Here is a 26,901-nt window from a genome sequence, read left to right on the forward strand (position 1 = left end):
AACACTGTTCGCTCATCTCTAGTTATTAACCATATTACTTAAATATTACCACATTCTGCGTATTTATCTTCGAAAATTTATTACATGACATAGGTCAAAGAATTCAAGGAATTATTGACTAGAACTGGGTACAATAGACTTCCACCATGGTGCCCATTGTTTTACTGGACAATATAGCAGAATATGTGGCCTCCTAATGGCACGCCAATACAGATGTGAGGTTAACCCTTAGCACATAGGCCTAGAAGACTTACTTTATGGCCACATATTCAACATCAGAGCTGTTACCGAGAGAGTAAAGACATGCAAATTCTCAGACGATTCTAAATAAGATCAATGTTCCTACCTTTTGTGTTTCCAAAGTAGTCTCTGTTCAGCTTAATGTAGGCACTAAAGACGGGGACTCTCTGGACCATAATCTCAAGGCCAAATGGTGTGAAGAGGAGGATATTTGTGGAGGACACTCTTATCACTATTACATCATCTGGAAAAAGAGCACAAGGTGATGAGGAACCAACAGAACCATTATCAGAAAAATTCTTCTCCCCCCCCCCCCCCATCTCATACACATGTAGGCTTAGGCTGGGTACACACCAGCGTTGGAACTCCATTCGGAGATTCTGTTCCCCTCTCAGGTTGAAAAATACGGACCCATGAATGGAAACCCAAGCATTAGTTTGGTTGAACCAACGTGTGGAGAGGTGAGTAAGTTACTACATCTGTCTACAGCTTATCTCCTGGAGGACCATAGGATCGGCCATGATAAATATGCCTATCCTTTCTTCCTCTGACATCAACAGTTGGGGGACACTTAGGAGGTTCCCAACCACATAGGACAGTCACAATGGCCCACCAACATTGGCAGGTTTGGCCAACTTTTCTCTTGTGTATGTGGGAACCTTTTACTCAGATACCGTCTCATACTGCTATGGGCACTATACAGTATATTGTTTTGCAGTGTATGTTGGTGGTAGTACTGAATAGTATTTTTATGTAGGCCAAGTGTATGAAACTATGTTTTGGGCAATATGCATTATGTTATTGCATGTTTCTTAGAATTATGCCCTGTTTGGTATACTTATTTGTTCACCATATGACAAAATACCATATGGGGTAGGGTGGCCAGAACGGAACAGGGTGCAATTCCACCTAAGGCCAGCCCTGTAATGACCTAACATTGAATGGTTTATTTGCAATGAACGCTAAATGATAAAGGGGATATGTGATATATATGTTCCCCACCAATCGCAGCTATAGTGGCCCCCACATCCCATGTGAATGTACGACCACTGTTCAATTCACTGTCTATGGGACTGATGGAGATAGCCGAGTATAAAACATAAGGCACACGAAATCTGGATCACAAATTTCTAAGCTTATAAGATATGTGACAATGAGGACTATGCTGGCAATTCACTTGTGATTTCTGATCAAAAATCTAACAGGTTTAGAATTTTTATGACATTTTTTTGAGTCATGGTCGTAATATGTTGTAAGTCACAATGCAACCACATTAACAATCATAAGATACAATACTGCAATACGACATTGTGCTCTTTATATCGTACGACTTACATCACTGGGTAGCCTTAGCCTACATTGAGGAAACGCAGCTTTTTTGTTGTTGTAGATTGCTGCGGTTTTAGGGCCAAGTCAAAAAGTGGCTACAAAAGGAATGGGAAATATATAGGAAGTTCTTATACTTCTATGCTCTGCTTGACCCACTCCTGCCTTTGACTCGAAAAACCACAGCAAAACCTGCAACAGATAAAGCTGCGTATTCGCAACGTGGGGCCTCAGCCATAGTCAGGCTTTCATTGATGATTACACAGATAGGAAATAGTTCACACTCACCTGCAACATATGGCAGCTGTTTTATTTGTCCATCCACTGTGATTTGTTCCTGCTTTGACAGTACTATTATTCCCTATAGTATAGGAATGTATGAGAAAATATAGGCAGTCATTCACTTGCTTATTTTGTCTGTATTGTATTTAAACTACCTTTTTGCACCATTAAAATCAGAACTCACTTGATACACTATCAGCTGTGTGTGTGTGACTTCTCCAGGCCTAAAGGATGGGTGTAACTTATCAAGGCCTGTTATTTAATTTGAAACTACAACAACATAGCTCTGGGGGTCTTGTGCCCCCAACAGAGCGTACAGATATAGCGGCGTTAGAAGGACTTCTTAGAGAAAACTTTGATCTCAGATCACTTGATCTCATGTTTGTGATGGAATAGGATCAAGATCAACCCCTATTAGTCGTCTGTTCCCTCATATAAAATATATGATAATAATTGTAATATTTTTAGGACGGTCATATTACAAGCTCCGACAATATAAGAAGTAACACTCACACTTGAAGACGTGTAAATAACGCTGGTGAAACAAGTTTCTGATGAGCTCACACCGCACTTCTCAAATGTTCCCATCACCCCTCCTCCATCGGGAAAGTTAGGACTCTGTATAATGAGAAGTAGTGACAAAGGGTTAATGAACAAGTTCCTAAAAATGTATATGTAAGTGCCTATGGAGATTATAGATAGAGGTGACTATTTATAAACTTTGGTAATGATCAAAGGTCCTCATATTGGGATGTATTTGTCTTCGGACACTACATATTGTGGGGAAGGTACTTCGATAGCAGCATTGGTGCAGACCCGACCAGTCAGGGACACAAAATAAACAGCAAAAAAACGGAAAATAAATAAACCTTGAGTTCAAACACAAAATGAGCTAAATAAAATGCAGGCAAAACAATAAGAAACAAAAATCCTGCTCGCCCGAGCAACTAATTAAACAGTGATAATAAACTAACTATGCATGTGGCTTACTAACAGCCACACAAACAAACCAACAAGCTTAAAGTAACAGGACAGACCCAGGCACCTCCTCTCACTCTCTGGATCTGCCCTGGAGTGCAGGATCTGTACCCTTTTCTGGCCCAGTAATGAGCCCAACTCATCCCTGGAGCTGAGGCCTACTCGAGACCTGCCTTGGACCATACATAAGTTAAAAACTTGGGGAGATATAGTGAGATTCCAGCACTCTATCACCTTCTCACAACATGTACAGATATCTTTAGACGATCTGAACATTTTACTAGTGATGGAATATAATAACTCATCTCACAACAACAGAGCAAATAGATTTATCACAATAAAGGCTTCAGATACTTCATATTGGTCGGCTCATCTCAAGCATTGGTGGATCTATAGTTGATGAGTAGAAAAGTACCCTGAAAATAAGATGATCCCAAGGTGTTGTACTGAAGGAATGAGTTGTAACTAGCAGGTATTTAGATTCCCTTGAGGCTATGACTAAGGGGTACAGCATACCCGGAAACGCGTCAGCCAGTTCTCGAATTATGGGATTTTAAAACACTTTTGTGTCTTCACTTTCACGCTTTTTGTTTGTATTATACTTACCCATTTTTACGCATGGAAAATTAAAAGTTAAATTTTAGAAAAAGGTCATCTCTGGAGTGCGGACTGGATCATTTTGTATTCTACACAATTTAGATTCCCTACAGCGCCACCACAGGGAAAATAAGGTATTGCATGCCACCTAATGATATCAATAGTGCCGGCGCATGAAGGACTTTTTATAGTCATCCTCTGTTCTGCCAAAATGATGGAAGTCCAAAATGAGAAATCCCTTTTGTTAACCATAAGGGTTTTCTAAACATCACCTTTAAATTTGAGACTGTGAATTATTTTTATACATACTGTAAAGCAGACATCCTAATCCTACAATGTAATCCTGCTGAAAAGCAATACCATTGGTCTCTCCTGAGATTATAATGTCTGAATGCTAAAATGGAATATTCATTTACACGCAACTGCTTAGCAAACGGTAATACAATAAGAAATATGTAATATCAGGAATATCAAGTTGAAGGTTTATAGAAAATTTAATTTGCAATGGGATTAATAATTTCCTTGGAGGTAAGGTCAGGTATTTGCCCCAGGTGAGGTGGTGTGAGGACAAGCCACTATTTCTTCACCAATGACTATGGCAAAGTGAACCTATGGCTCACATGATGGGAAGTCTTTCTATGACTTGGTCCAAGACATTGCCAGGAATACTTGACTGTCAAGCCGAAGTCTGAAGATCATGAAATAGTAGAAATAGTTGAATGTGACTTTTTAATCCCCGCCCAATAATTTTTCTATATATCTAAAGCATAGCAACATCATCCCTATTCCATATACACCCAACTTATACGTAAGAACCCGACTTACCGTGACCAGGGCATATATACAAGCCCCATGGAACCGATATGTGTCGGTATCAAAGGTTGTGATAACAGAGCCTCCTTCTATGGAACATCTACCAGGACAAGGGGTATTTTCACAGCTCCATTGCCCCATTTGGCACTCACTGTAAAAAAACAAAAACATAAAAACTTAAGACTGTGTTTTTAGCATTCTTACAATAAATTGTATAAAAATATATATTTAAAATTGTTATTATGAATAGAGATGAGCAAATTTTTAAAAAATTTGATTCGGCTGCTTCCCCCGAATTTTCCTAAGTGATTTGATCTGAATTAATTTGCGGCGAATCACGTTAAGAACAGCTGTTTCCTGGCGGCTGTGAGCCTGTATAGTGGTGTAGAACATTGTGCCTTGCTGTAGCACACAGAGGGTAGTGAAACAATACAGTGAGTCGGTTAGACACACACATGACAGGAGTGAAACAATATTGTGAGTCGGTATGACAGGCATTGATCTTAGAACCGCTGCTCTGCTTCAATACTCTGCAAGGGATCAGTCGTATTACTTGCAACCATTGAGATTGTAAGACAGTTACGGTTGGCTCCCTACGTTCACTTGGAATCCATATTTAATGTACTATATTAATACTATAGCATATAGAAAATCCCGTCCTATCTAACTTTTTTTACCGTTTCACTTCTGTACATATATTAATACAGACAGTGGCGTAACTAGGAATGGCGGGGCCCTGTGGCGAACTTTTGACATGGGGACCCCCCCTTCCTGACTGACACCGAAGACCTCGGCCGACTGACCCCCCCCCCCTGCATTCCAGCGCGCTCTATTATTCCCCATAGTGGCCCCTGTACACAGTATTATGCCCCATAGTGGCCCCTGCACACAGTATTATCCCCATAGTGGCCCCTGTACACAGTATTATGCCCCATAGTGGCCCCTGCACACAGTATTATCCCCATAGTGGCCCCTGCACACAATATTATGCCCCATAGTGGCCCCTGAACACAGTATTATGTCCCATAGTGGCCCCTGCACACAGTATTATCCCCCATAGTGGCCCCTGCACACAGTATTATCCCCCATAGTGGCCCCTGCACACAGTATTATCCCCATAGTGGCCCCTGCACACAGTATTATGCCCCATAGTGGCCCCTGCACACACTATTATCCCCATAGTGGCCTCTGCACACAGTATTATCCCCATAGTGGCTATCGGGTAGTTACGCCACTGAATACAGATGTAGCAGAGTTAACCCAAACATCTACTTTAACTAGTTGCCGAACTCAAGGTTATCTCTGCCTCATCTGTCTATTATAAGCTCTGTAAATGCAGATAATACTGACATGGGTTTCCGTGAAAAACACAAATAGGAATGTATTTAGTTTTTGGATTAGCAAATAACACATTTTTACACGAAATAGGTGGAGACTATTGTCTGTGTCTTTGTGGTTTTATTGCTCAAGAGTTAATCACGGATAATTGAGTAAAAATAAGAACCTCATAGATCTACAAGCAATGAAAGCTTGTAACCCAATAATAGTGCGGCGAGCCAAAGCTATAAAAATATGACGGCACAGTCGTCTGTGAGAAATGATTACTTGGCTATCATTAACTCGGCCTCATGATATTTCCCACTATTTGTCACAGATGAGGATGTTGTGATATAATATGACTCATGAATTATATCAATTTGTCAAACCATAAGGCATTTAGTAATACTTGGCACGGCTTATTTGCCATCTCATGGTATGGGATATGATATAAAAATATGTTGTAGTTTTTGTATTTTTTGCTGTTTAATTGAGCTGCTGAATGCTCATAAACATAAAAATACTCACTTTCCCCAGGCGGCAGTTTCCTTCTTCTGTATACAGGTTCCCCAGCTGACGTCACCAGTAATATCCCACTATATCTAATCCCAGGCTATTCACAATCAATATGTGACCGCTTTGATCTGCCAATTGTGAAGAGGCCACCACTGAGGCTTGTGATCGGCTGCAGTGGTCACCTGGCACAGACAGTTCAGAGACCTGCGAACTGAAGACCAGAGCTGCCGCTGCCCGGGGCGAGGTGAACAAAGAGTTTTTATGTTCATGCCCCCAAAACAATAATATAATGAGATGGACAACTGCCTTCATTTGTTTGTGTGACTAGGTCATCTATTCTAGATCTTAGTATGTGTTTCTAGAGCGCTCTATTTTTTTTGTGCTTTAGAAAGGCCTCATTTTACATGATGATAATCTAAGGTCTAGTTAGATGCAATTGCTCACATGTCGCAAGGTGAGTATATCAGGAAAGTATATATCATCTAAATAAGGATTTAAAAAAAAAAAAATTTTAATGACTCATGTGAAGAAAATTTGGAGATATTTCAGTTTTTTGAAGCACACACAATATGAGCACATTTCCGCTTCCTACAGCTCAATTTTCAGCTTTTCTGTGTAGACTGGGAAAGGGTTAGCAGAGTCGTCTCATCTCTTGCTACTTTGTTTCCTATTATCTCCTGCCTGTGCCACCCTGGGCAATCGAAGTCGATCCTCCCACTGTTATGACATCACCTACCCTTCTTGGGCAGCAAGAGTAGTGTAGATCAATAACAAGTAATAACAAGTATCACTGAAAATATTAGACATTGTGATCTAAAATAATGCAATGTGTAATATTTAGTACCCTGCTCCTTACAGATGTTTACTGCCAATCTCCAGTCATACATGTGACCAAACCCTAAGGTGATTGTGAAAGTGTGTCCATCAATCCTTTGTCCTCGGTGTACAGAATGAAGCATTTGACGCACAATGGATAAGACAACAGTCGCCAATGTTTGTTCTCTTACTCACCAAAGACTACATTCAGTGCTAATTTGTTCTCCGGGACTGTAGACTTGTCCATTATAGAAACAAGGGCAGTCGCTGACTGAGACACAGGTGAAATTTCTTGAAAGGTCATCGAGGACAGTGCCTGAAAGATGTATGAAATATCATGTTATTATAGGCATAAAGTATATGCATGTTGTACCCCGAGTGACAAATCAGAACTCATGTGACGGCCGCAGGGCTGCTAAGTGGTTAGCACTGCAGCCTTGCAGCCCTGGAGTCCTGTGTTCGAATCCTGCCAAGGACAACATCTGCAAGTAGTTTGTATGTTCTCCCCGTGTTTGTGTGGGTTCCTCCCACACTCCAAAGACATACTGATAGTGGAAAAAAAAACCTCATGTGACCAACCAATGTGATGTCACTTGAGAATAAGGGACACTCAGTATCATAGTCCTGGACAAACCCTTTAAGCAGTACATACTGCCCATTGAAATCAATGGGATGGCCATGTCATGCATGGAAAGGATGGGTCCTTGTATCCTTGGCACAATCGGGTGCCCCTCTATGAACTTAGAAAGTTCTAACTGGAGAAGCGTAGGTTATTTTTGCCTCTAGTATTTGTACTTTCATCATTGAATTACCTGGAGGACAGAAGCATCCATATACACAGTGCGAATTGCAGGTATATTGAGGAATGGAGCATGTCGGGCTGCATGGACTTGCACATTCGTCATAAATCTGGTTGGAAGGACATGTGTCCAAGGCTAGACATGAAAGAAGAGAATTCAGGATCAGTAAAAAATTATCTTAACATATGAAGAACATTTTATTTTACTAATACATATAAGGTGAAAGAATATTCTTAAAATGTGATTTTCCTGGATGGACTTGGGACCCAATACAATGTCTGCCTTCCCCTGGTTTTCACGTGCTATAGTAGTAGTGTCCTCCTCGTATGGACCTGGGGGCTTTTTAGTCCCGATCAGGCTCCGGGGAAGTGATAATAAATGGTTAATAAGGTTAGCTTTGTATGAATCATCTATTAACAAAGGTGTGACAATAGTAATGTCACATCCAGGAAACTACAAGCCTGGTGATGAATTGCAAAATATAGCAACATAATAGTCTGCACCAGACAAAGCGTTAAATTAGCCAGAAACGATTGAATGTCACCTATTTATTCACTTATTGTCACGTAATGGTATATTTTTTATTCCTCAAGTAAACTATGCAGTACTTCTGTGATTTTTATGCCATATATTTGCCCTTGGTGATTGGTGATCCCACTCTGTGTTGGCCATGGTATTGAGATATAGGGCTAAGTAGGGTATTAATATATGCTCTGGGTGAAAGAAAGTCTAGTTACAGTATAACTCTGGCTCTTGCCACTGTTTTAAAGGGAATCTATATACGCACAGTACGCTGTACAAGAACAATCTATACACGCACAGTACGCTGTACAAGAACAATGGCCCCACAGACATGCGCCGTCGGTTCAGCCCGATGGCAGAGCTGACTGCGCATGCGTGGGATTTATATCCCAAAGACACCATCACCAGAAGAAGACATTGCAGAGGATGTGGCGGAGAGGCATGCCACTAGAAGGTGGAAGCGGCGCTGGAGAGTTTTCAAGCAGCACAGGGGAGGCCCCCAATGCTATCCGAAAACCAGCACCGCACCTCCCATGAGGCGACCTGAAGTGACCGCTTCAGGTGGCGCTATGCCAGGGCCCCGGGGAGGGCGGCATTTTTGCTTACCTAAGCCAGTCCAGGACAAGCTGTCCTGGACTGGCTTAGCGTCACCGAGCGGTGGATTGGGTTGGCCATTTGCTCCAGCGGCCTCCCCTCACGCTCAGGAAGAGAGCAGGTCCTCTCCGTGCCTGCTCTCTGCCTGCTAACACCTCTTTGCCACGCCCCCTTTGCTCCGCCCCCTCCTCCCGGGAGGGGGGGGGCAGCTTTCTGTCATCCACCTCGGGCGGCGAAAAAGGCAGGTTCACCCCTGCTGAAAACTCATTAGCATAATGCCGAAAACTGGGATATCTACTGAACACCGGCACGGAGAAGACTTCTAAAGGTAGGAGAAGAAAAACCTTTCTAAAGGCTATTCCAACGTGGTGTTTGTGGAAAATTGGATTGTAATGATAGAATCCCTTTAAGTGTACTCACGACATAAGTTCTTATTCCTCCAGTTGTTTATTGGTTGGCTGCACAGAGCACATCTGGTGGAATATTCGGACAGGGTGGCGCAGGCACAATTCTTGTCCCCGGGAACGTTACATTGCTGTAGATCTTGTTGGCATCTTTTAAGAAATTGTGTTTTGTCAACCAGACATGCGGAAGAAACTTGCTGCAGAAGATCTAAACATTCATTTACCTAAACACAATTGAAATAATGGAGTTAATATCACATAAATACAATATACAATATAGTGAATACAATGGGACTATTCATAATTCTTCACTAGAAATCTCTAATGTGTCACACTATGCCAAGGAAACCAAGACATGGTGCCAAAGATGCACATGCCAAGGGAAATTCATGATGTTCAACGAAGAAATACAACTTTGGCACATAAGAAGGCAACGGGATAAATTCTTCCCTCGTGGTGTTGACCCTGTCATCTGTGGTTACCCTTCATTTTAAAGAAAGAAATCACTTTTACTATTCGGTTCCGGTATGAGTTTAAGGTAAAGCTTTACAATGTTGATGTCAAATGCTACACTGTTTAATGTATACAGCTCCTATGTGTCTCCATTGTTACAGACTGCAAAAAACTCTTTGTAGTCTGATTCCAACTACCCCTTATTGACCTCGGCTAACACTGTAGTAGTCCATCGGTTTAAAAGCTCGGATAACTCCATTAACAAGATGGAAATATATGCAAATATATAAACAATATCACTTACGTATTGATTGGTGTCTAAACTGATTCTCTGTGGCACATGGAGAGGACAAATATCATTAGGATCGTCAATCTGTTGCAAGTTGGCGTATTGATAAGGCGTCAACATTTTTCCTAAAGAAGGTATACAAGGTTATGTAAGATGGAGTAGAATCGGCGCATTATATATTCAGAACATGAAAGAAAAAAACGTACCATTCACTACAAAATCATCCTTGTGAACACCATTAAAATTTCCGCAAAGTCCACAAGTTCTGTTCATGTATTTCCTGTCTAATTCCACCTGTTGAATAACAAATAAGGAATTACTATCAAGAAAAATCCAGAGAACCTTTGATATATGACTGAATAGTAGTCAGTATGTACATAGAATTGAAGTCGAATATAGCCTAGTACTTGTGCTAGAGTCACACCTGCGTTCAGGTTTCCATTCTTTGGGTCTGCTTGAGGACTCGCAAAATCTAAACGCAATCCACTTAAAAAGAAGATACCTGCGAAAACCTGCTGACCCCATAGACCACTGGCAGTGGCGTAACTACCGCCACAGCAGCAGAGGCAGCTGCCACAGGGCCCTGGGACATTAGGGGCCTGGTGACAGCCGTTACCGCTGCTATCATCATTATACTCGGGGGGTCTTTTCGGACCCCCGAGTATAATAAATGGCGGACCGGGAGAGGTAAGAAACATAAAAAACACTGTTACTTACCTCTCCACAATCCTGCCAGGCCTCCTTCCTTGTTGTCTGACGTCTCTGACGTCACATGAACCCGGCCTGTGTCCCGGGTCATGTGGCGTCTGACGTCATTGCAGAAGGACGGAAGCGGAGGCCAACAGCGTAGGATCCGGGGGACAGGTAAGAAACAGTAGTTTTTTATGTTTTTATTCCCCCAGGTCTCCGATTATTATTCTCTGGGGTCTGAAAAGACCCCAGAGTATAATAATTGTTTATGGGTGTCCACAGTGGGACATAATACTGTGTGCAGGAGCCACTATGGGGGATAATACTGGGTGCAGGGGCCACTATGGGGGATAATACTGTGTGCAGGGGCCACTATGGGGGATAATACTGTTTGCAGGGGCCACTATTGGGGATAATACTGTGTGCAGGGGCCACTATGGGGCATAATACTGTGTGCAGGGGCCACTATGGGGCATAATACTGTGTGCAGGGGCCACTATTTGGGATAATACTGTGTGCAGGGGCCACTATTTGGGATAATACTGTGTGCAGGAGCCACTATTTGGGATAATACTGTGTGCAGGGGCCACTATGGGGGATAATACTGTGTGCAGGGACCACTATGGGGGATAATACTGTGTACAGGGGCCACTATGGGGATAATACTGTGTGCAGGGGACACTATGGGACATAATACTGTGTGCAGGGGCCACTATGGGGGATAATACTGTGTACAGGGGCCACTATGGGGATAATACTGTGTGCAGGGGACACTATGGGACATAATACTGTGTGCAGGGGCCACTATGGGGGATAATACTGTGTACAGGGGCCACTATGGGGATAATACTGTGTGCAGGGGACACTATAGGGGATAATAGAACGTGCAGGAATGCGTAGGAGTGGGTCGGCCGAGGTCTTCGGCGTCGGTGTTGGTTGGGGGGGGGGAGGCCATGTCAAAAGTTCGCCACGGGGCCCCGCCATTCCTAGTTATGCCACTGACCACAGGTTCCTAAACTTTTTTTTTTTCTTGTAGTCCACTTTCAAAATTTTACTAGTTTCGATGGACCCCTGCTGCTGCATTTCTACAATATTCCCAAAACTCGTCAAAAAATGTGAAGGTTAGATCTGACGATGGAAATTTGCGTTGCGGGTGTGACCCCTGTGCCACCTGGAATCACTGCTATAGACTATAATGAGGTTCGCGGGGTTTCCAACTGAAAAAAAGTGGAGAGAAATGCAGGACTTTGCATTTTTCAAGTGGATTCTGGGATGGAAAACCCGAAAGGAATCCAGGCACAGTTGTGAATCTAGTCTTAGTCATTGCATGATGGGGCAAATATATGAAGAAGCAGGTGTATTTTTAATAAATTTTGCACATTTCGCTTCAACATTTGTTGGTGGATTGAAGATCCAGCCCATCAAAAATTGGCAAATAAGAAAGTTAACAATTTCTGGCTAGTAAGTGATATAAATTAAATTCTGAATTAAGATCCAACCCAATGATTAAATTGTATTGCAAAATTGGGACAATTTTGTACAATTCTCATGCACTCAATGTCTTAGGCCCGGTTGACATCTGCGTTCGGTATTCCATTTGGCGAGTCCGCTTGGGGACACGTTAAAAAGTGGTCAACACAGAAAGCACACGAACACTATAGACTATAATGGGGTCCATGTGTTTCCACGCTGTGTCCGCACGAGTCATGTGGAGAGAAAAGTGCCAAACGCAGATGTGAACCAGGTCTAAATCTGTTATTAATGGTAAATCTTAAAGATCCAGGGCCAAACACATGGTGTCTTCTTATAGGATGAGAGTCCTTAAAGGTGTTGTCCCATCACAAGGATCCTATCTATACTGCTTGTTAATGTGGATGTAATACTTTTCCTAAATACATTGCTTCAGCAAAACTGCTTTGTTTGTCTACTATCTTACTTTATTCAATTCTTTGTGGCCACAGCCCTGACCTAGCTGCTGAGTCAAGTGATGTATCTGCCTGCTGTCAGGGGGGAGAGAGGAGGGGCTAAGTGTAGGGGAGCGAGCCTGTGTATCTAGCTATTCCTGTGTCTGCACCACATGACCTAGCTCCCTGCTATCAGATAGCGGAGAGGAGCTGCTTTCATTTCTTCTGTTCTCCCAGTTATCAGGCTAGCTAATTCAGTTGTGTTCATTATGGCAGAGACAGGCAGTGTCTGTATGTAACACAGAATGGAGTTGCTGCTGCCTGTACGTCATAGTCCAATATGGGTGGGCGGAGCTACACGCGATTTGGGGGCGGAGCTAAATGGCAGGTTGCACGTGAAACCCCGCCCACCAAATGATGCAAGAAACCAGGAGGAAAGAAGATTTTACAGCAGTAAAGACTGATGAGTATGTGAGGTGGGAATACCCTTTTAAGGCCCCTGTAGGAACCAGGTGGTTATGTCTGCGCCCCCTAATACTACGTTCTGGTTGCCATAAATAAATCTCACTTACCATAAGATTACTGTCGCTGCTCCAGGTCACTATTAGCTCAAAACCTTTTTGTTTAGCAAAAAGTTTAGTTATGGCTCCAGTCTTAAAAATTTCAATCCCACTTGTTGTATAAGGTAAACTAATTGTCCTAATAAAAAAATTAAACAAAATCAAGTCAGCAGAACAATTGTTTGAATGGTACCTACAAATACTGTATACACATGCAATCCATTGCTCCATATAACAGGTCTACACATTTGCATCAAGATCTATTCAATGTCCAGGTCTATAGACTTACTTTCCCATGATTGATATTGTGTTTCCATTGACGACCACATTGATGGTGCCAACCTGAATCATAATTCTGGTAATGGAGGATCCGCTGGATCGTTGAACTTGGATGTTGAAGTCTGGAGTGTTACTGTTGCAGACAGTAGCAAAAATATAGTTGCAGGATCCTCTGAATTCATAGAGATCATTGTCAAAGGTAAAGAAATGATTGTTCCCCCAAGTGGAGCAAACTCCTTTAGTGGAGCCTGAAGACATAAATGACCATCAATTAGACGTTATCCACTACGCATATACAGTGGCCAACACTATATCTCTATGGCCAATTTAGAATGATTTTGTGCTTTTATCTCAATAAGACAGCATGCTTGCCTGGTAAGATAATTGGGTACAATAATGGATGTTCAACAGACCCATGGGGCACATTTATGAAGACTGGCATCTGGTATACCAGTCTTAATATATGGCCCAACTGGTGCAGGGACTGAGAGATTTTTGAAGAAGCTGTGTCCTCTTCACAATCTGTTGAAGGTCCTGGTGCCAGAATGGATATCTATGCCAGGTAGGATCTAGGATCTGGTGTAGATCTTCATTCTAACTCACGCCAAGAAACTGGTGGGACTGGTGGGATCAGCCTCGGCCCACCCCAATCCCTGATCCACAATGACCACATTTGCAGAGTTGAGGGGATATTGTCACTCCGTAAGTAGAGAACCACCATTTAGGTGTGTGGAGTCTTATTAAGCTATGAGCAAAGGAACATGGGAAGAATATGCAAATCTGACTTCCATGATGTAATTAGGATGCCAGTGCCTCAAGTATGCACACCAATAGAGGGCGCTGACTGAGAATGTGCAAGTCTGTCTTCCATGATGTAATTAGGAAGACAGAGTCTCAGTCAAACAAACCTATAGAGGGCGCTCCCTTTAACATCATGTCGACCTTCTCAGAGGCCTTTGTTTGCAATGATGTTGGGATTATACCAGATACAGTCTCTCAGCCAAGGACAGCTCGGAGAAGGTCGGCATGATGTTAAAGGGAGCGCCCTCTATAGGTTTGTTTGACTGAGACTCTGTCTTCCTAATTACATCATGGAAGACAGGCTTGCACATTCTCAGTCAGCGCCCTCTATTGGTGTGCATACTTGAGGCACTGGCATCCTAATTACATCATGGAAGTCAGATTTGCATATTCTTCCCATGCACATTTGCAGAGGTGAGGCTCAGGGATTGAAGCACACGTTTGGTGCAAGAGAGGGCCTCAATGATCCCCAATCAGATCGCCCAGACACCATGATGTGACAGATCCAGCACTGTCTTCATTGTTGTTCTTTTGCTTCTATGATGGAGTCAAGCAATGGGAATGATGAACCCCAGTATGAAGCGTGCCTTTCTCCAATGAGGTAAGGAACTGATGCTTTTTAACCTCTTCTGTTTTAGATCTTCCCTTAGTGCGGTTTGGTTTAAAAAAATGTTGAAGCATACTGTATTTTTCCATTTCTTATAGAGACCACCTTTCGAGGGAACCAGTTTTCACTACAAGTTCCGGTGATTTTTTTCAAAAAGGTTTTCACGGTATTATATTAAGTACTTTCACTCAGATTTCTAACCATAGGGGGCAGTATTAGAGTATTTTTAGCTGATACAGACAAGATGTTTAACTCGATTTGTCAAGTTGTCAGGGCTCATAAAGTGACAAATGTAAAGTAAACATTGCAGGCGTTCCTTTTCTTCGGGGCAGGTCATCTAAAGAACACACTACTGGGGAATGAGAAAGCTCATCTCATGCTAAAAACAGTTCTAATTCGGTGACCCATGAAGAGGCATGACAGCAGTGAAATTTGGTAAAGACTGTATATACATTGACCCTTTACCGTCTAACTCTTTAAAGGGAACCTGTGACCATGAAAAGATCCTATCTACCAGCATCATGTTATAAAGCAGGTGGAGCTAAGCAGAATTAGATATAGTTTTGTAGGATAAGATTCTGTATAACTTGCCATCTATTCATTTATAGCTCACTCGTTGGAATAGGAATCTACTGGGTGGTCCCAAAGCCTATCCTGTATGACTGGTTAAGGCCGTCTATTGGGTTCCAGTAGATAAAATCTAAATATTTTATAATATTATGCTGGGAGATCCAACTGTTTGCTCAACTTGACAGTCAGGACAGGTCCTTGTCCTGGCTGTTTTTTTGGGCTGTGTTGGATGGCCGTAATGATGTCATCCATGTGCCGTTCAATCACGGACGCCAGCTCGCACACAGTTGTGCATGATCCCTAAGTTCTGTGCCTAAGCCAAGTTAATGTGTTAAATATCAAGTTACTTTGCTGTACTCGTAGAGATGGAATAGACAAGTCCATGGACATAAAATAAAATTGATGTATCATTACAGTATATGGTTAATTTTAGTTGGCCTTAGTCACTAGCTCATCGTTTCGGTTGTAACAGATACAACATTATTTTCAAACTTACAACTTGAGGAATTTGCGGCTCCTACTTCCAGACCACCAAAGACGAAATTATCTGAAAAGAAAGACACAAAACCCACAAAAAGTTAGATCTGTAATTCTGTTACTAACTGATGTATGTGCATATTAGTCCTTGAATAGCTAAGAGCCGCCATGCCAGTGTTGGTTTGGCCTGACTACTGTCAAGCTATACAGTACAGTGTTCTATTTCCCTGCTGTGCCCCCGCAGGTGAAATTAAGCATTACACAGTTCCCCACATCACTCGATTCACTGTGTTATGTCCTATAGGGCAGTTCCCTGCTCTGACCAATTTATACCAGCCCAGAATGGATGAGGATAAAGGCGGAATAATTTTGTATACACAGGTGATAGATCGCTGATAAATTCTAAAGAGTCATTTTGTGACTCAGCCTATAAGAATTGTCTCTAGTAGTAAACAATGGTCTTCAGTTGGGGATGTCTCACCATTACTAGTCAAAAATTGTGCCTACGGAGGGATCTACTAGTACTCTGATGGGCCAACCATACCATGAGTGGCGAGACATGTTCCGAATTGACATCCTTATGGCCTAGGAGAGCCGATTTTGTATATTGATGATGCACAACCAACACTTTTTTCTCAAGGACATCTCCAGGGATGATGGCCGCCATTGCCTGTCATCTCTATCACAATATCTGAATACACTACAGTTCCACTTACCATCAGTAGAATCATATTCCGCTTCAACTGGATCTGTCGTATCTGTAAATGTAAAATACAGAACCGGTGAGTTGTGTCCTTCAGGCCTATGAAAACATCTCATTGTGTCAATGTATGTGACATTGGATTACTGTGTGTGTAGACATAAAGACTGAAGACTTGAGTAATTCTGCATCATAGTATTTCCATCTCTACTAATCGGATTTCTTGAGTTGTTTTTGTTAAGCTGTCTGTAGATATTCAGAGTATAAAGACAGTCACCTTCTACTTCTCGGAAACTGAACTGGTATTGGAAGCAATCCATGATGCAACCAAAGGTGAGATTGTTTGCTTTCTTGCGCCTTTACAATCTCGCCCTGTTTATTTGAAGGGAGTTCCCTCTTAAAGGGTCTTACCATGAACGAAACCACATTTCAATCTGGAGACATTTAATAGTTAAAATTTTTGCAAATATAAATAATTTACGATTTTGCAGAATTGAAAAGACTTTCTCTAAACATCTTAGTGGATATGATCTTTTGTCTTGATCAATTACCAGTGGATCTGACCATGGATGTATAAACTTTCTATGGTTGGGTCATTTTCAGAAACCCAGGCATGATATCCTTATTGTGGACAGGTTATCAGGAGGGACACTACATGTAGAAGAAGATAACCTGACCACATTAAGGACATCATGGCTGGTTATCAGGAGGACACTACATGTATGAGAAGATAACCCGACCACAATAAGGACATCATGGCTGGTTATCAGGAGGGCACTACATGTATGAGCAGATAACCCGACCACAATGAGGACATCATGGCTGGTTATCAGGAGGGCACTACATGTATGAGAAGATAACCTGACCACAATAAGTACATCATGGCTGGTTATCAGGAGGGGACACTACATGTATGAGAAGATAACCCGACCACAATAAGGACATCATGGCTGGTTATCAGGAGGACACTACATGTATGAGAAGATAACCCAGACACAATAAGGACATCATGGCTGGTTATCAGGAGGACACTACATGTTTGAGAAGATAACCCGACCACAATAAGTACATCATGGCTGGTTATCAGGAGGGGACACTACATGTATGAGAAGATAACCCGACCACAATAAGGACATCATGGCTGGTTATCAGGAGGACACTACATGTATGAGAAGATAACCTGACCACAATAAGGACATCTTGGCTGATTATCAGGAGGACACTACATGAAGAAGAAGATAACCTGACCATAATAAGGACATCATGGCTGGTTATCAGGAGGACACTACATGTATGAGAAGGTAAACCGACCACAATAAGGACATCTTGGCTGGTTATCAGGAGGACACTACATGTATGAGAAGATAACCCAATCACAATAAGGACATCATGGCTGGTTATCAGTAGGACACTACAGGTATGAGAAGATAACCCGACCACAATAAGGACATTATGGCTGGTTATCATACTACATGTATGAGAAGATAACCTGACCACAATAAGGACATCATGGCTGGTTATCAGGAGGACACTACATGAAGAAGAAGATAACCTGACCATAATAAGGACATCACGGCTGGTTATCAGGAGGACACTACATGAAGAAGAAGATAACCTGACCACAATAAGGACATCATAGCTGGTTATCAGGAGGACACTACAATGTATGAGAAGATAACCCAGACACAATAAGGACATCATGGCTGGTTATTCTAATAGTAAGTGTATTAGATGAAATCGCTCTTCACATAGCACAGCGTGCCATAAAGCAATGCTCAAATAAAATAGCCCATTCTCAGTAAAGGATGATGTCTGCTCTATCTGTATTCCAATAGACATCCAAGTCTGGCAAGCACATACGAGGAAAGGTAAAGCAATGTAATGTATAGTTTAACTTCTCAAGAGTAGACATTGAATTGTGAAAGAATAACCTGAAAGTAAAACACTTACCATTGGAAAGTGGAATCAAATATTGCTGAAATACTGTTAGCAAATAGAAAGGCGGTTTGAAGGTTATTTTGTCATGTTATTTTTCGATCCATTGTCAAATAAGAATTAGTCACTAAAACCTATGCAGGTATATAACATTTACTAAAAGAGCTGGAAAAATAACAAATAATATTACTTAGACTTAATACCTCAATAATGCCTTCTAGAATATAGATATGATTACATAGAATGATGCATTGATATACATTGATATACCATACTCACCCAGTCTATTGTTTGGACTTGAATCTGGAGACAGATTTAAGACATTGTTAAAAAACCAATTACTTAAAGTTTGACTCCAATTATAAAAAGCTATTCGTACGTGGATAGTATGGGCGACTATTAGAAACTTTGTAATTATTTAAGAAATATGTTTTCTTTTCCATTTATCAAACTGAGTTACTTTTTACAAAGTAGTCTAAGGAGAAGGGAGGAGGAGAAGGAGAAGAAGGAGGAGGAGGAGGAGGAGAAGGAGAAGAAGGAGGAGCAGGAGGAGGAGGAGGAGAAGAAGGAGGAGGAGAAGAAGGAGGAGGAGAAGAAGGAGGAGGAGGAGGAGGAGAAGAAGAAGGAGGAGGAGAAGAAGAAGGAGGAGGAGAAGAAGAAGAAGGAGGAGGAGGAGGAGAAGAAGGAGGAGGAGAAGAAGGAGGAGGAGAAGAAGAAGGAGGAGGAGAAGAAGGAGGAGGAGGAGGAGGAGGCTTCTGACAAACAGACATGGCTACCCATAATAAGCTATGCTGAAAACTGTCTCCATATAGGCCAGGACTAAATGTGAAATATTTCCAATATGAAACGCATTTACTGTAATTTTGTGTTTTTTACAGCATATCTCACATTCACACAGAGGTTATCTTTATGAAAGAGAACTACTTTACCTGGTTTTAAGTAAGTTCCTGAAGAATCTGCAACTACTTTATGAAATGCGGCTGTGGAAGGAAAAGCAAAAATTATTGAAACTATTTTTCAGATTATGTGTGAAATTCATTTGAGGCCTCAAAGTCGTGTCCATGGCAGTACACCAATGGCTTAAGAATTTGTAATACTGAGCCACAGGTACTACTTGTGCACACTATAGCCTTCCTTGGAGGTCTTGTGATTCAGAAGCATATGGTGGTATAGTATGGGTGCTATGGATATTGTATTATGGATCAATACAACATGAATACATAACACAGCATATGGACATGAGGCTTGAAGCATTTGTCCATATAGATCAACAAAAACAGTTAAGGGGAAGTTTCTCTACGGCTGATGTCCAGGAAGAATAGAGCGAGGGAAGAAGCCGGAACCTCTGGGTGACAAACATATCAGTACAATGAGAGCTGACCGATCTGATAAAACACTAACGTACATAGAGGAAAGAAGGATCCATAGCAAAGATCAAACTAGGACATCTATTAGGGTTCCAGTTTTTACCACCCAAGACAAAAATGACTCTCTCCCTACATTTCATGACTCTTGGGTTTGCTACCAATACAGTCCCCTGTGGCTTCTTTTCACATAGTAACATACTTGCCGATTGTCGTAAATTTGCCAAAATTGCCATAAATTTTCAAAAAACGATCCCAGGAAATTTGGATTGTCCCTGGTAAATTCTGCCCAAAAAGAAGTAAGGTTTATGCAACCCCTGTCCAAAAGTGGGTGGTCCTGCTTGGTTTGGGGCAGGACCTAAATGCCCTCATTTGGAGAATTTAAATATTGGCAACTATGTAATAACAAGGGGATGGGACCACCCTGGACTGGGCCGTCACTTTTCAAGGGTCTGAGATACCTCTATACTATGTACACTTTGCTGGACAAAAAAAACTCATTACTTTTCATACACGTAAAAATGATGGAATGTGAATGGCAAGCAACACGGAAATAAATCTATCGGCCAACAAACCCTCCCAAATGGACAATAAGTCAGTGCCTTAGAAGGACTATATCATTCAAAATAAAACTTATGAAGGTCACCTCGCTCCTTTGTGGATTTACCATGACCTAAGTTACTCTATACGCAGTCCTTTCTTACATGGTTCTCCCATTCCTAAATTTATGTGACATTTCCCGTAAATCAATGGAATTTTCCAATAAGAATTGAGAAGAAAAATACAGTAGCGTAAATGGGAAGGTACAGAGCGGCCATCCTTTTGTGATATGTAAAGCAATATGGACATTAGCACATGAAGAGGAAGTTGTTGGTGTTGCCAGGTGCAGATATGTATCGTATGTCCCAGTGTGTCAGTTTGTTGAAGTTGCGTGATGTGTGTGTTGCAGTATTCAGTGTGTTGATAGGGGTGACATGTATTTGCTCTCCATAAATATCTTGTGCTACATACCTGCGCCACCCAGCAAAAAGCTGAAGCAAAGAAGATAGAAGAGGTTCATGGTAGAATCCCGGTAGTCACCCCTTAATCTTTGGGTCTTTTGTATGTTCCCCCAAACACCCTTTGTGTATGGCAGTCCTGCTGCTGCCCAGGGGTGTGTTAGAAAGCTGTCATGCCAACCCTAAACCTTATATATCATTGTGAAACCCCTCCTTTAATCCAAAAGCCTGGAACCTAATACTCAACCAGGATCTGCACCTTATCAGCAGTCACTCTTAAGAAATAAATGCATTAATACATAGTACATAGTCTTATTATCTAAATGTCTTCACAAACACCATAGAAGTGATAGCACTAATGTGTATGTTCTGTACCACCTATTTGCTCTCGCTATAACAGCACTGGATCTACAAATATCTTAAGAGGTTTTGAGAATCTTAAGATGCCAATCAAGTCTTCCCATTGTAGGAAGTGAATATATACGGTGGGAACTTTTTTTCACCTACAGTAACATAGTCTATATAGGAGTGAACTTATGCACCACAAAATCCAGGGGTGTAAAAGATGCTACAACATAGCCTTCCACCAGTGGCGTAACTAACGTTTTGTAGGCTTTTGCAATCTTTTGTCCGGGGCCTCCTACCTCATCCCGACAACGAATTCTTGATAGTGATGGTTACAGTGCTGAGGAGTTTAATCCACCTTAGTGTGGTTCAGATAATCTGTGGGTCTCCTTGGCTTATGGGCCAGATGGAAGCTGTAATCTCAATACTGATGCCAGTGCTTATGGGCCCCCTAAGGCTCCCGGGCCCAACTGTGACTACACCCTCTGCACCCCCTCAAGTTACGCCCCTGACTTCAACCCTAAAAACATTTACAAGCTCATCCAGAGTGTAATAATAGATATAATGGTGACAGAACCCAAGGGACAATGTAACGAGTTTCATGGAGATTCCATCCATAGATTGACAATTCCTCACTTTTAGATTCCATGTGGTATTGTACATTCTTTCCCTAATCCACATCAACATTTTCTCCCATTGTTGAACTTGGAGTTTAAGTATTTATCAACCCCCATACACATAAGAAAAAGTAAGGAGATGACAGACGAAGGAAGAATGGAGTATGATGAACCTTATTATGTCACTGGGAAAAGATAAGCCATCACCAAAGTTGTCAGACAGCAGATACCTCTACTCTCCTCCATAAAATCACAAGCTCACTTGGCCAAACCAAACAAACTGAAGGTGTATGAATTTCTTGAATATCTAGTGTGTGATCTTGGACTTACAGGTGGTTACACAAACATCCATCTACAAGAAAATGAATCTACAATAGAGATAATAGACAAGTGTCCCCGAGGACCCAAGGTCACAAATGAAATAATTGATATACTTATTTTTGGATAATTATTATACTTGGATACTTTGGATACAAATAATTCTACCCATCAATCAAAATTTTGTTATAAATTGAAGAACCTCAAAAAATTGAAGAATACAATACCTGAAATATGTCGCCCCCTCTAGAATCGTCATGACCTTCAAAATTCTGTAGTCGTTCCAAAGTATCAAATAATGTTCAGTCCACATAGTAAGTTACCAACCGATTATAATTCTAAGAACATATTAGGAAGGGAACTTGTAGGGGCCATACTGAAACATAAAACACAGTTTTCTTATAAGGTGACTGGAAACCCAAATATTTCCTTAACATTTTATATTTCCAGACTGGAGGAACATTTATCGAGCTCCAATTATAGTAAGACTCGCTTTGTACACGAGCCAGGCTTGGCACTATTTTATTAATTATCTGTAATTAACGAGTCCGGCCATATTGTATATGCTGCACAGGTTAATTGTTCTTCTAAGGTAATGATGCCTGACCATGTGTGATTTATTTTAGGTTGTTTTTTTTAGCTTCCTAACACTTTGAATGGAGATCTGTAAAACAAACACAACATTAACCACTTAGGGACATAAAGGTTTTATGTTTTCTAATTTTTAGATTTTTTCCTTCCCACATTCCAAGAGCCGTAACTTTTATATATTTCTGAGTTGTGCAACAATTATTTTTTCGTGGGACAAGCTGTAATTTTTTTTTTTTATTTGTTCCGTTATAGGGTACAAACAATTTTATCACAATTTCTTATTCCATTTTTTTAGGAGGGAAGAGGTGACCAAAAAAACCCCAATATGTTGTGATTTTTTTTTTCTGCTGAGGCATTCGATTTATGGGATAAATAATTATAAATAGAGATGAGCGAACACTAAAATGTTCGGGGTTCGAAATCCAATTCGAGCAGCCGCACACTGTTCGACTGTTCGAACGGGTTTTGAACCCCATTATAGTCTATGGGGGGAAATGCTCATTTCAGGGGTAGGCAAAATTCAATCAAATTCTACTTACCAAGTCCATGAGTGAGGGTCGGGCTGGATTCTTCTCCTTGCAGTGTCCCCGCGTTCTCTTCCGGCTCTTCATTCACTCTGCTAGGCATCGGGCCTGGGCAGAGCCGACTGCGCATGCCCGCACTACAAGAGGACATGCGCAGTCGGCTCTGCCCAGGCCCGATGCCTGGCAGAGTGAATTCAGAGCCGGAAGAGGACGCGGGGACGTTGCACAGGGAGAAGACTTCTAAAGGTAGGAGAAGAACCAGCGTTGATTGGCCAACTGTATAGCATTCAGCCAATCAACGCTGGTTCTGCATCGAATCTTAACTTCGAACAGCTAGTACTACCTGCTCATCTCTAATTATAAATTTAAAAAATTGACACATTTTTGGACAATGGGATTCCAATTATGTTTTTTTTTATTAATTTGTACTTGTTTTTACAATTATTTTGAATCCGCTATTGGGTTTGATAATGTGATTTTGATCGTTTCTACAATACGCTGCAGTATGTTGTTATATTAGTCTTTTATTACACACTTCCTGTGGTCACATAATTTCTTATACCATTTTATGCTCTTAATAAATTTCTTAAAATCTCACACCATCCCTTTACATATTCAGGGCAGGACACGTTCAGCTTTTCTCAGACTGTATTCCCATTTGCATTCGGGCTTCTGTTTGGGAAGTCCACTTGGGGACCCACTGAACGGAAACCTATACGCATTAAAATGTGGTTACCTAAGGAAACCCGCAGACCCCATAGACTATAATGGGGTTCGTGTCGTTTCCGCAAGAAATATGTACAGAAAAAAGTCCTGCAAGCAGGACTTTCCTGAATGTAACCGCTTTTTGATGCATATAGGTTTCCGTTCAGGCTCCCTGAACGGAAACCCAAATGCAAATGTGACCGGGCTCTATGCACACAACCAGTGCTGTGCATGAAAAAAAGAACACATGCCACATAGAAGGCTTGGAACGCTAGAAACTGTGAAAATCATGGTAATATGCATAGAGCCACAAAAATGAAAAAACATAACACATTGGCGACATATGTTTGCATGCATAAGACCTAACCTGCACGACTTTACCTCGACTTCAAAGGGTTTATCCAGTTCATATACTTTTTTAAGATTTAATAGCGCTCTTGCTGGGCATATAAACCTTAAAAACTATCTTCTCCCCATGCCTCTGTTTCTAGCCACATCGCTCCATTGTTCTGTGTGCAGCTACCCTGCTGACGTCACCAATGATGTCCCATTTTCGCTAGAGGCCATTGTAGCCGATCACAGACCTCAGCGGTGACCTCTTCATAAGTATTATGTGACTGCTGTGATGCCATTTACGGAGAGGTGAACGCTGAGGCTTGTGATTGTCTGTAGTGGTCCCCTAGCACAAACAGCATGGGACCTGCATACAAAACAACAGACCTACCGCTGCTGGAAACAGAGGCCGGTAGAGAGGTGAGTAATGGTCTGTTAGGTTTACATGCCCAGTAACAGTCCATAATCCTAAAAATATGACCTGAACAACCCCTTTTGTATTAATGGGGTTGCTCTATGAAGCATGGTATCCTTTCAATTTTTTCACACAAATATCATCTTAGACCTAATAATGAATTCCTTCTATTCTGATGAACCTAGACCAGGTCCTATCCGAGCTCCGTGTCATTGGAACAGAACGCATCAAAGCCCCCATAAAGGTAAGTACATTATGGAATGCCCTCGGATACAATGCGATCCGCTCTGCCAAAGGTGGTTATTCTGTATTTTGTCAGCTGGTCACATTAATGTGACTGGACTGTGTATATTAATGGTTAATTCTAATTAGAGAGGTTATAGCGCCATGTAGTGGTCTTTTAGTTACATTACCTGTTGAATTCCCCATTCTGGGATAAAGAAACCTTCCCACAAGACATTGGGATTAGAGATGAGCGAACAGTAAAATGTTCGAGATTCGATATTCGTTTCGAGTAGCCCCTCAATATTCGACTACTCGAATCGAATATCGAACCCTATTATACTCTATGGGGGGAAAATGCTCGTTTCAGGGGTAGGCAACATTCCATCAAATTATACTTACCAAGTCCACGAGTGAGGGTTGGGCTGGATCCTCCGAGAAGTCTTCTCCGTGCAGCGTCCCCGCGGCATCTTCCGGCTCTGAATTCACTCCGCCAGGCATCAGGCCTGGGCAGAGCCGACTGCGCATGCCCGCACTATAAGGGCTAGTTCACACGTGGGCAAAGGGGAGTTTTTTGACAGCGGATTTCGCTTCAAAATCAGCCCCTTTACAATGGAGCCCTATGTGAACAGCTAGCTTTTTTTTCCCGCTAGCTTTTTTTTCTGCTAGTTATTTTTCAGCTAGCAGAAAAAAGAAGCGACATGACCTTTCTTCAGGCGTTTTCCGCCTGAAGAAAGCAATAGAAGTGAATGGGAGGCAAAAACCGCGCAGTTTTTTTCCGTGCGGTTGTTTGCAAAAATAAGCGAAGCGGTTTTTTGCAAAAAACCGCGCGGAAAAAAAAACGCTAGCAGTTTTTTCAGCTCATTCACTCATATGGGAGGGGAAAACAGTCTGGCTTTTTTTGGAAGCGGTTTTTACAAAAAAAAGCTCCAAAAAAAGCTTGGCAATGTCAAAAAAAAGCTTCCTAATTAGGAAGCGGTTTTTTTCAGGACCAAAATAAGCCAGGAGGTTTTTACGTGTGAACTAGCCCTAAGCGGGCATGGGCAGTCGGCTCTGCCCAGGCCCGATGCCTGGCAGAGTGAATGAAGAGCCGGAAGACGCCGCGGGGAAGCTGCACGGAGAAGACTTCTAAAGGTAGGAGAAAAACCAGCGTTGATTGGCCGACTGTATAGCATTCGGCCAATCAATGCTGGTTCTGCATCGAACTTTTCCATTCGAATAGCGAGTGGTAATCGATCGAGTACGAGTATTTCAAATACCGTAGTATTCGATCGAATACCTACTCGATCGAATACTACTCGCTCATCTCTAATTGGGATGCCATCTCTTGCACTACTCACACTTAAGCTCCATTATCCCCGTGCAAGCAGATCTGTTTGACCAAATAACCACAAATTACCACATCGAATTACCATCACCATTATCACATTATCATATGTACCTATTGACCAAAAAAATTACAAGACTACAAAAAACCGGTCTGTTTATTTGGAAGACAGAAAAGGTTTATGGTGTATGTCAGACGGTGGGAACCTGTGAGAAGACCGAACAATTACCATACCATAACAAGACAACATTTACTTATGGAGATCAGATTTCCAGTTATCTGCACCAGAAACAAACTTATCCTAGGAAGTGTCAAAAGGGCATCAGTATCCGCCATGAGAATACACCTTACGCCCAGAGCTGCTTATTATGTAAAAGAAATCCTGGAACTTAATTTTCCGTCTATGGTGGAATGACGCAACGTGCCAATCTCCATCTGATACTTCACATCACTATTCATCGCACTGATGGCATCTAATGGAAACGTCAAAGAATTTTTTATTGTTTGCCGAGGGAAAACACGCAGTTTATGAGGAACTTAAGTGACATTTTATGACATTCTATGAAGCAATCTTTATATAAACAGTGAGTGGCCCAAAAAAACATTCATGACATCCTGGTGTGAACGCCATGCCTGGTTTGGCTGGCTCGTATCCCACCTGCTGTTTACCTG

The 26,901-nt window shown here is 41.7% G+C and overlaps 2 protein-coding genes across 2 annotated transcripts in view; one reads left to right on the forward strand and one right to left on the reverse strand.

Moving 5' to 3' along the window:
• Window positions 1-20,969, reverse strand: part of MUC6 (mucin 6, oligomeric mucus/gel-forming) — a 50,273-nt gene extending 29,304 nt beyond the window's left edge. The window contains exons 1-17 of the mRNA XM_075283367.1: window positions 20,846-20,969; window positions 19,400-19,450; window positions 18,750-18,773; window positions 18,486-18,518; window positions 16,552-16,593; window positions 15,855-15,905; window positions 13,391-13,628; window positions 13,114-13,240; window positions 10,154-10,241; window positions 9,963-10,072; window positions 9,222-9,429; window positions 7,698-7,820; window positions 7,081-7,201; window positions 4,249-4,387; window positions 2,362-2,466; window positions 1,855-1,927; window positions 347-484 (exon numbers count right to left, since the gene is read on the reverse strand). Of these exons, the coding sequence (XP_075139468.1) occupies window positions 347-484; window positions 1,855-1,927; window positions 2,362-2,466; window positions 4,249-4,387; window positions 7,081-7,201; window positions 7,698-7,820; window positions 9,222-9,429; window positions 9,963-10,072; window positions 10,154-10,241; window positions 13,114-13,240; window positions 13,391-13,628; window positions 15,855-15,905; window positions 16,552-16,593; window positions 18,486-18,518; window positions 18,750-18,773; window positions 19,400-19,450; window positions 20,846-20,894 (1,720 nt within the window). The 5' untranslated portion in view covers window positions 20,895-20,969. The remainder of the gene's footprint in view (window positions 1-346; window positions 485-1,854; window positions 1,928-2,361; window positions 2,467-4,248; window positions 4,388-7,080; window positions 7,202-7,697; window positions 7,821-9,221; window positions 9,430-9,962; window positions 10,073-10,153; window positions 10,242-13,113; window positions 13,241-13,390; window positions 13,629-15,854; window positions 15,906-16,551; window positions 16,594-18,485; window positions 18,519-18,749; window positions 18,774-19,399; window positions 19,451-20,845) is intronic.
• A 1,441-nt stretch (window positions 20,970-22,410) lies between these two features.
• Window positions 22,411-26,901, forward strand: part of LOC142214423 (mucin-2-like) — a 61,911-nt gene continuing 57,420 nt past the window's right edge. The window contains exons 1-2 of the mRNA XM_075283368.1: window positions 22,411-22,594; window positions 24,866-24,924. Of these exons, the coding sequence (XP_075139469.1) occupies window positions 22,411-22,594; window positions 24,866-24,924 (243 nt within the window). The remainder of the gene's footprint in view (window positions 22,595-24,865; window positions 24,925-26,901) is intronic.

Source organism: Leptodactylus fuscus, chromosome 7 (genome assembly GCF_031893055.1).
Source record: "Leptodactylus fuscus isolate aLepFus1 chromosome 7, aLepFus1.hap2, whole genome shotgun sequence".
NCBI classification, from domain to species: Eukaryota; Metazoa; Chordata; class Amphibia; order Anura; family Leptodactylidae; genus Leptodactylus; species Leptodactylus fuscus.